Source organism: Poromitra crassiceps (assembly GCF_964638095.1).
Source record: "Poromitra crassiceps genome assembly, chromosome: 25".
Lineage (NCBI taxonomy): Eukaryota > Metazoa > Chordata > Actinopteri > Beryciformes > Melamphaidae > Poromitra > Poromitra crassiceps.
Window position 1 is genome coordinate 3,590,785 of NC_139649.1, and position 10,996 is coordinate 3,601,780.

Here is a 10,996-nt window from a genome sequence, read left to right on the forward strand (position 1 = left end):
GAGAGCAAGAGAGAGAGAGATCAGATTTGGAGCATGCTAGCCTAGCGTATTGAGAGAGGGAGTGGGAAGTGTGTGTGTGTGTGTGTGTGAGAGAGAGAGAGAGAGCGAGAGAGAGAGAGAGCGAGCGACAGAGAGCGTTAACTGGCGTTACCTCCCACTGCGGGGCCTTACCTGAAAGAGGCGCAGTATGTTGGCCACCATGATGCTGACGGAGCTGGCGGAGGCGCCGATGACGCCCACCACCTTCTCGGGCTTGACGAAGACGGGCGGCTCCCCGTTGGTGCAGCGGACGTCGGACGTGTCCTTCTGGATGAGTGCCTGCACGAAGGTGAGGGACTGCTCCAGGGCGTAGGTGTCCCGCGAGCAGGTGTCGAGCACGCGGGCGCCCAGCGTCACGTTGGGCAGCAGCTCCTCGTCGGCGTTGATCTGGTCCAGGGCGTACATCATGGCCTCCAGGCGGTGGATGCCGTTCTCCTTCTTGATGTCCCCGCACGGCATCCCCGGGGCGCCCCGCGCGTGCACGGGGAACAGCCCGCCCAGCGTCACGTCGCCCTCCACCCGGATCGAGTGCGGTGCATAAATCTCCTAGATAGACAATAGAATAGAAAGCCATTGATGGTCATCTATACTGTTTATATATACTGTTTATAATACTACACTGTAGGCTATGCTGTATATATCTTCACTGTTCGTCCTGTCATTCATCTTAGCACACGCTTACAGTTCTATGTATATCGGCTACTTAGCATATTCATTCATAGCCTACCACTATGTTCATATACTGTCCATTCAATGCTGTTCATACCCTACAGTACTACTATGCATTATGCATATCTTGCATACTCATATCCACTGTTAATACTACTGTACACAGTGTAACAGTGATTCTCAAACTTTTTTTCATGTCCACCAGGACCCCTCATTTAGTCCACACTGGATCCACCACGGACCCCCAAATTTGATTCGATTTGACCTCTGACCCAAAATCTGAGAATGTTTTACAGTCAAGATATGATTTTGCCCCAGAATGTCATGACTATCTGTAGCTATTGTAGGTAGAGAGAACAGAGACTATGATCAAACACTCGGATACATCCTCTAATTATTGTGTTCACAGAAGTTAATGACAAGTTTAACATGTCATTAATTTGCTGGCGAACCCCTTCCAGGACCTCTGATGGTCCCCGAACCCCTGGTTTCTACTGAACAGGGTAGCTTAGCTATAGGCTACATCTCAGCACCTGGGAGCCGGCCAGGTCCAGAAAGGCTTGGAGCATCAGCATCCACAGCAGCCGGAGGAGCGTGAAGCCAGGAGCTTTGAGTTGGGGGAGATGGTCGCAGTGCGTGATGCCCCCCATGATGCGCTCTGTGAAGCGGCCCCCTGGAGGAGCGTCTGTCTGCCCGCTGCACGGTAGGTAGCCTACGAGCAAGGCACTTTTAGGAGAGTTTCACCACCTCTCCATCCCTGTCCTGTCCTCGAGCCGGCGGACAAAACAGCCCGTTTCTCATCCGAAAAACACACACAGGCAGGTGGTACTGTAATCCCGCAGGTGTTAGTCCCCTCACAAGCACACACACAAACAAACACGCGCACGCACACACACTCACTCAAAACACACACCGACTGATGCACCATGCGTTATCCGTCTGAAGAGTACGTGTGCGCAGGGCTGCTGCTGCTGCACGCTGCGGCCACGGTCGCTTGTTGCACGCGCTGCCATTCCAATCATTTAAGAGAAAGAGAAACACGAGCCCGTCGTCCATAAAAACACGACGCAAGAATGAAGAAACACTCCCGATATTAACTCCTAAATCCCGGGGTTCCGCCTTTGGAGGTGTGAATGTAAGCGAGCAGCCCCCGCTCGGAGTCGGCACTGATGTCACAAAAGATCCACAAATAAACCGAGACAAATGCACGGTAGCCGCTTCCTATAGTAGTTTTCTGCAGCTCGTGCCCAAAATGTGAATGGAAAAGCCAAGCGCACGACGCGTCAACGCCGCACGCGAGGTGGTGAGTCCACGAAATACATCCAAGAAGTGCGCGCCACGCCGTGTGCGACAGGCTCGTGGTCCCGCCGGCTCTGCTCTCAGGCACCTGTCTGTCTGTCTGTCTGTCTGTCTGTCTGTCTGTCCGCTCAGGCACGTGTCTGTCCGTCCGTCCGTCCGTCTGTCTGTCTCCCTGCGCAGGCACCTGTCGGTCTGTCTGGACCAAACAAAGTGCAGCTATCTTTGTTTTCTGTTCACCGTCTCCGCGAGCTCCTCTTTCTCCTCCTCACAAAGCTGCTACAACACTGATTCCCTGCTGTGCTCACTCTCTATCCACCTCTCTCTCCCTCTCCCTCTCGCTCGCTCTGTCTTCACCTCTCTCTCTCTCTCTCTCTCTCTCTCTCGCTCTGTCTTCACCTCTCTCTCTCTCTCTCTCTCCCCCCCGCTCAACCTACAGGCATATCTTCCCGCTCTCTCCACCTATCTCCATCTCTCTCTCTGAACCTATCTCTCCCCACATCTCTCTCTCACGCACACGCACAGTCAGACACACACACACACACACACACACACACACACACACAGTCACAGTCTCTCTCTCACACACACACACACAGTCAGACACATTCCACCCACATGATTAGTGTAGCTGCTGCACTGCCAACACATTACGCACGGTGGGGAGAAACGGTTTCTTTCTGCTCCTGTGCACCAGGTCACCAGAATAAAATGTTGGCGGTTTGGTTTCTGCAGTGCAAACCACGATAATGTCAACATTTGTGAACCAAATGTTGCATCTCAACATTTCTATACATCAATGTTATAGCTATGTGTCTGCATAAAGTCTGCTATTGAAATAATGTGGTGGCCATAAGGGCGTTGTGGCTGCCTTTCACACACCGGAGAGCCATGTGTTCCATCCCCGTGTGTCCAGTCTGTACAACCGCCAGTCTGTAAAGCCGCCAACTCACATTCAAATGTGAATGTGTATTGTTGTATTATTTGTGCTGTATTTGATGGCAACCTGCCCTGGGATTAGCAGAGGGAAATGAGCAAATTGCTAGTGCAAAGCATCTTTTCTCTTTGAGCTCAATGTTGCAGATGGTCCCCGACAAATAAACGTAATAAACTCAACATAAGAGATGTGTTTTTCACTCACCGAGGCAAAGAAATGAATGAAAGGTCAGTGGTAAAAAGGTCAAAGGCCAGCGGGTCAGAAGGTCAAAGTTCAAATAATTTGAACTTGTTGGCAAATTCTGGGTATAAGTCAGACAGCACCGCTCTCCCCATATGGCACAGCAGATGCAGAACGGTTTTTACCAGAGTTCATGTGTCGTTTTGTTTGTTTTCAAATGAACTAAAAACAGTACTTGTTCAAACAATTTTCCAGCATAAATTTGAAAAATGTTGGTTCCTTTGAAACATTGATTATGCAATGTGTTTTGGTTGACAAACATTGAATGTCTCATATCTGTGGTTTTCAGAAAGATAAACTGCCAACATTTTTATTCTGGCAACTGGGCTGGTTATTATGAATGAGCACCGACAGAGATGCAGCTGGACAGAATAGAATAGAATAGAATAGAATAGAATAGAATAGAATAGAATAGAAAGTCGTTGGTCATTGATGGTCATTGTTGAAAATTGGAAAGCTGATTTTGCCTGATCTACATTGACACGTTTCAGGGGCTGCTTCACTTTGAGGCATCTGGAACGGGCGACTGAGCAGGAGATTGACTGATGATTGATTACAGCTTCCATGGCTCACGTTCACTCACTGTTCAATCTAGACTGTATAATCACAGAGGTTATTAGAAGAGGCCGCAGGGCTAAACCAGCTGTCATCCGTTAATACCTCACCTAATACCACTAGAACCACGGAGGACGACAGGTTAGTGGATTTGTCCAGAGTGGGAATCTCCAGAATAAAACGATGAAATTATTTGATGTGTCTGCAAACAAGGGATACTTACAATCTCAATGTCAATTTGAAATTAAATGTGTGCCGTTTAGGTTTCTAAAATGTGGCATTTTATGGCTCTGCAAACCTACAATCTCAACGGAAATCTGAAACAAAGCAGCGGTTAATTTGAAAACATTGCATACCCGACCCGGATCCAGCCAGGTCTCGGGTCCATTTGAAAGGAGTGCCAGGTCCGTGCCGGGTCCGGGTCCGACATTTATCGGCTCTGTATGGGTCCAGGTCTCAGCTTTCTAATAATAGACGGGTCCAATCGGGTCCGGGGCACAAATCTCCAGGGTCCATTAGGGTCCGGGTCCGTCATTTTGGACCCGTGCGGTTCCTCGAGTGCCACATCCGGTCAAAGACTGAATGATGTGAGTGATTAGGGAATGATACAGGGGTGTAATAGGGTTAATTGCCTGAACCTACAGTATAAAGCTTGCTTTTATTTTCATTTTGTATTGTATTATTTCATATTATTCCGTTATTGTTAGGGCATTAATAAAAATAGACAAATGAAAATGATGTGGCATCTGGTGCAGACAACAAAAAGTTAAGATTAAATAATAATCGTAAAGTTGACAAGATGAGTTTAACGTGAAACACTTTGTTTATAGACTGAACGGGTTTGGAAGTGATGTGAGCACAGCATCAGTGTGCCTGTGAACGCCAAATGAGTGCAGCTGCTCAGAGAACGTCTCATGGTCATTGACTGGCTGTGAGTTGAAGGTCTGCCATCTGTCTGTCAGGATGACCTGAGGACGATGAGACCAGCTCTGTCTGTCTGTCTGTCTGTCTGTCAGGACGACCTGAGAATAAAGAGACCAGCTCTGTCTGTCTGTGTGTCTGCCTGCCTATCTGTCAGGACGACCTGAAGAGGACCTGAGAGACCCGCTCTGTCTGTCTGTCTGTCTGTGTGTCTGTGTGTCTGTCTGTCTGTCAGGACAACCTGAGGACCTGAGAGACCCGCTCTGTCTGTCTGTCTGTGTGTCTGTCTGTCTGTCTGTCTGTGTCTGTCTGTCTGTCTGTCTGTCTGTCAGGACAACCTGAGGACCTGAGAGACCCGCTCTGTCTGGCTGCCTGCCTGTCTGCCTGCCTGTCTGTCGGTCTGTCTGTCAGGACAACCTGAGGACCTGAGAGACCAGCTCTGTCTGTCTGTCTGTCTGTGTGTGTCTGTCTGTCTGTCTGTCTGTCTGTCAGGAGGACCTGAAGAGGACCTGAGAGACCAGCTCTGTCTGTCTGTCTGTCTGGCTGCCTGCCTGTCTGTCTGTCTGTCAGGACAACCTGAGGACCTGCGAGACCAGCTCTGTCTGTCTGTGTCTGTCTGTATGTCTCTCTGTCTGTCAGGATGACCTGAAGAGGACCTGAGATACCAGCTCTGTCTGTCTGGCTGCCTGCCTGTGTGTCTGGCTGGCTGCCTGCCTGTCTGTCTGTCTGTCTGTCTGTCAGGACAACCTGAGGACCTGAGAGACCAGCTCTGTCTGTCTGTATGTCTCTCTGTCTGTCAGGATGACCTGAAGAGGACCTGAGAGACCAGCTCTGTCTGTGTGCTGAGCCAGGTCCCTCTCAGCCTCATACAGGGAAAGTCCCATGTTTCTACCATCAGCCACCCAGATCCTGGAGAGACCCATGTTACAGTATGCAGGTCTACTTCCTTATACCTTTTTTACATCGAAATTGGCGTGTATGTGAGTTTTTTAAACGTGTGTAAACCGGCTAAAAATACAGTAGGTGATGACTCCTTTCACATCGCCTCCCGACAGCTGTTCCCCTGGAGCGTGTGCTTCAGCCCTTCATCATCATCATCATCTGTTCAGAGCCCTCTTCCCAGGCTCCGCTGCAGGGACACAAACTCATTTAGAGTTGGAGGTGCTGAGACAAAGTCTATATAAACTGACTATAATGCCTGAATATACATTGTTTAATTTTGCATTATAATTTATTTATTTATTAGTATTATAAACATTTACTTTGATATCCAAGTAGGTAGTAACAGGTACCGGTAAGTCAATAAAAAACATGACAATTTGTAGAATTTGCTGGAGAAGCGGGCATACAGGTTTCTGGCAAATTGGGCTAAGATGAAGCAAAATACAGATGGGAAATTAAATGACCAATTATGTGTAGTGGTGGTAGAAATCTGTGCTAAGGTTTAGATTGGTGCACAGTCACACCATGTCTACCAGATAAGCCAGAAGAGCGCAGGTGAACAGGCTTTGGGTATTTAGGCTCTACAGATTGAACATCAAGCAGTAATTGCTGGAGGTGTGGGTTAGCCATGTGCAGGTGTTTATTGAGATGTGGGTTAGCCATGTGCAGCTGTTTATTAAGATGTGGGTTAGCCATGTGCAGCTGTTTATTGAGATGTGGGTTAGCCATGTGCAGGTGTTTATTGATGTAAGCAGAGACATGATGCCTGAGGGAAGTCAAAGTGAAGCGAGGCCACCTCCTAAACTCAACCAAACCAAAGTCATCAGGTTTTTACCACGGGCTTCAAATGTCCATATTAGTGACTAGTACACCTACTGAGATTAAACCCTCAAATTAGCTCACTTATTGTGATAGTATTGTGATCAAATTCAGGCCATAACGGCCACCGCTAATGTACATGGATCCATGAAAATGAATGAGGAAAACGCATACAGTAGCCTACCTTAACACATATAGGTGTTCAACTTAACCTCAACCTAAACCTTGTTTAGACGTTTTGACACTCACTGCAGCTGAGTGGGCGTACCCGCACTGACTGTCGCATCCGTGACATCACGTGCATTCCCTCTATTGATAGTATTCTGTTACATCACCACACGGCCATCTTGGTAGGAAAACAACAGGTGATTGTTATCAATTAACAGGTGATTACAATCAAGTGACACAAACAGCCAATGAGCTGTGTGTATTGTAGCACCATATTGGTAGGAAAATACTTATGACATCATGGGAATACTATGAATAGGTGGTCAACTTCCAGTTTATTTAGGTGTTCCAGTGCTGCCTGGGGCCCTAATTAATGAGTTATTTGCACCTGTGTTTACCCTGCCTTTTAGACACAAAACGGCAGCTGTGAAAAAGGCCCATTGTCCATGTAATTGCTTCTAGTATTAATATTACCTGTGTGACTCCTCATATCCATTCTTGGTCCCTTCATACAGCAGCCTACAGTAGCCTATAGTGGCAGGTCAAAGGAGGCAAATTCTTCATGCTGGAACCCCTGAGAAACCAATATAACATTACTATTAAAAGCTAACAAACAACTCTAAGAAAGCAAGGCAACAGTAAAACATACAGTGCCTACCTCTCAATGAGGGACATATGTACGTTAGTTCAAGTTGCAGCACCTGTGCTCAGAGTAGAGGACTGACGTTAGCTAGTTAGCATAGATGCTAGCGGATGTTAGCTGCCTTAAAAAATACATTTGACAGAGTTCAGTTACAGCAGAACACACCCAGAGTTAGCTAAGAGTCTTATCTACATGTGTGTGAGGTGGCATTATGTTAAAACATGTACAAACCTGTAGAGTTCTGGCAGTGCTTCTACCGGAGGTGTAGCCTACATACCAATTAGTTTGAGTTGCAGCACCTGTGTGAAGCCCAGAGCAGACGAATGACGTTAGCTAGTTAGCATAGATGCTAGCGGACTTTTACTGCCTTAAAAACACATTTTACAGAGTTGACAGTTACAGCAGAACACTCCCAGAGTTAGCTAAGAGTCTTATCTACATGTGTGTGAGGTGGCATTATGTTAAAACATGTACAAACCTGTAGAGACATGCGTATCTGCATTCTTCCTCTCTGCGCCTGACTGACTGACGCTGATGTGCCAACGTTGCCCCCTAGTGACAAACATTATAGCCACTATAGCCGTGAACAGGAATGAATGCAAGATTAAATATAGGAAGAAAGATTTTTTTTAAACGAAAAAGAGAAAAAAACGGTAAACTACACAAATTGTCACAAGAAAAGTAAAGTTTGGTAAGTAAGTAGTCTAGCCTAACAAGTATAGGCTAAAACTTGCTAACTTACATTTTGCTAGCTGAGTCAATTGTGTTGTGAGCAGAAATCTCTCCCCATAATAATATGTCTGTAATCCAGTTCATTTATCAAAACTAAAAGACAAAATAATAAGAATATTGCCAAAACGTGTTCTTTTTTCTTTCTTTCACTGAGACACTTGACTTGAATATCAGTTGCCAAAGATTTCCGAAATGATTTAGAGAAAAACCCTCCAAGTTTTTTTTTTAATAAGGTTCCTCCAGGAACCAGTTTTGAGTTAATAAAGGTTCCTCCTGTAACCTCTTGTCTAAGTTCAGCTGTTAAAGGCTCCCCCAGGAACCCCACAACCAAGCAAGGTTAATTGAATATCTCCAGAGTTCCTTGAGGCTCTCATAATTCTAAGAGTGTACGGTACTACCTTCTGAAGTACAAATGTTTCCAACACGTCTTGTGTGGATGACTTTGTTGATGTCTTTTCTTTGCCACTGTTACACGTTGTGCTGCAGGACTCGCCTCAGGAGAGCAGAGGACATCAGCAGAAACCACCAGCCTGGTACAGCATGCTCCGACCCTGAACACTCTAGTAGGCCTATGGAGTGTGTGTGTGTGTGTGTGTGTGTGTGTGTGTGTGTGTGTGTGTGTGTGTGTGTGTGTGTGTGTGTGTGTGTGTGCGTGCGTGTGTGCGTGTATGTGTGTGTGTTTCTCTCTCTTTCGCTGTGTGCGTGTAAAACTGCAAAATGTCAGCATGTCACAGTCCCTCACAGCAGAATGTATACAGTGACTTCAAATGTGGCTCCTCACTACCGATCATATCGCCCCCTTTCTGTCTCAATATGCTTTCCTTTCACTTTTCACGTCTCATATGAGGCAAAAATAGCATCAAAGTGACCTTTAACAACATGCAAAATGGGTCTCCATAACGAGACAGACCATTCTTACATGTGTATTTGTGATGCATGTAGCTGATGCTGTTACCCAGAGAGTGTGTGGCTTCAGCTGATGCTGTTACCCAGAGAGTGCGTGGGAGCAGTGCTCAAGCACACTTGCTGAGCCAAAATACACGTGATCATTTGATGAAACATATTTGCAAAAATGTTGCATCAAAACCCAATAACGTCTCATTTGCAGCCAAAACTTTTTTCAGTGGATTCCAAGAGAGGGACTAGTGTCATCTGAACACCCTCTCAAGAGAGGGACTAAACACAGTGTCATCTGAACACCCTCTCAAGAGAGGGACTAAACACAGTGTCATCTGAACACCCTCTCAAGAGAGGGACTAAACACAGTGTCATCTGAACACCCTCTCAAGAGAGGGACTAAACACAGTGTCATCTGAACACCCTCTCAAGAGAGGGACTAAACACAGTGTCATCTGAACACCCTCTCAAGAGAGGGACTAAACACAGTGTCATCTGAACACCCTCTCAAGAGAGGGACTAAACACAGTGTCATCTGAACACCCTCTCAAGAGAGGGACTAAACACAGTGTCATCTGAACACCCTCTCAAGAGAGGGACTAAATACAGTGTCATCTGAACACCCTCTCAAGAGAGGGACTAAACACAGTGTCATCTGAACACCCTCTCAAGAGAGGGACTAAACACAGTGTCATCTGAACACCCTCTCAAGAGAGGGACTAAATACAGTGTCATCTGAACACCCTCTCAAGAGAGGGACTAAATACAGTGTCATCTGAACACCCTCTCAAGAGAGGGACTAAATACAGTGTCATCTGAACACCCTCTCAATAGAGGGACTAAATACAGTCTCACCTGAACACCCTCTCAAGAGAGGGACTAAATACAGTCTCACCTGAACACCCTCTCAAGAGAGGGACTAAATACAGTCTCACCTGAACACCCTCTCAAGAGAGGGACTAAATACAGTGTCACCTGAACACCCTCTCAAGAGAGGGACTAAATACAGTGTCACCTGAACACCCTCTCAAGAGAGGGACTAAATACAGTTTCATCTGAACACCCTCTCAAGAGAGGGACTAAATACAGTGTCATCTGAACACCCTCTCAAGAGAGGGACTAAATACAGTGTCATCTGAACACCCTCTCAAGAGAGGGACTAAATACAGTGTAATCTGAACACCCTCTCAATAGAGGGAATAAATACAGTCTCACCTGAACACCCTCTCAAGAGAGGGACTAAATACAGTCTAATCTGAACACCCTCTCAATAGAGGGACTAAATACAGTCTCACCTGAACACCCTCTCTTGGGCAGTCTTTGGTGACAAGTCTTTGGTGACAATTGCTCACTGTTACGTAAAAAAAAGTCAGGTGGTTGGCAAGCAAGCTTAACCCATCCATCCATGCATAGAGGCACACTAGAATACTTTCATTGACTCTTTTAAGATGTGCAAGATGAAGTTGGTGTTGGAGTTATAGCAGTGGTGGGATGACTGTTATTGTACTAACATTACATACATTTAATTATTCTTATTTTTAAGCAGTGTAGCCGCTTCTATAAACGACTTTGTGTGTTGGAGCACTTGATGTAGGAGCGTGAGATTTGTGTGTTGTGTTTATGTGTGCGGGGGACAGTTGTTCATGGCGAGAATTCCTGAGATTTGGGTCTATATCGAGGTGACTCAGGAAGAGGGTGTGTGTGTGAAGTGATGTCACGCAATTGCTCGACTGTGATGTCATCAGTGATGCCACTCGAGCAATTGTCTTCTTCTTCTTATTGGTTAAGTGGCGTCTGTCTGTCTGTGGCGGTGGCAGTGTCCGTCACGATTTATGACAGAAATGATGTCACTCAACTCAACATGATGTTAGGCAATTGCTCAACACACACACACACACACACACACACACACACACACACACACACACACACACACACACACGCACACACACACACACACACACACACACACACACACACACACACACACACACACACACACACACACACACACACACACACACACACACACACACACACACACACACACACACACACTTCAGGGAGGCCAGAGAGCATAGGTAAGTTGCAGCTCCCCAGCCCCGGGGCAGTTAGATGTTAAGTGCCCTCAAGAGCAT

At 46.5% G+C, this 10,996-nt stretch overlaps 1 protein-coding gene across 1 annotated transcript in view; it reads right to left on the reverse strand.

The window, feature by feature from the left end:
• grm7 (glutamate metabotropic receptor 7) overlaps positions 1-1,358 on the reverse strand; it is a gene marked incomplete at both ends in the record, with an annotated part of 298,362 nt that extends 297,004 nt beyond the window's left edge. The window contains 2 exons of the mRNA XM_083660993.1: positions 172-585; positions 1,242-1,358. Coding sequence (XP_083517119.1) covers positions 172-585; positions 1,242-1,358 — 531 coding nt within the window. The remainder of the gene's footprint in view (positions 1-171; positions 586-1,241) is intronic.
• Between the last annotated feature and the right edge of the window lie 9,638 nt (positions 1,359-10,996).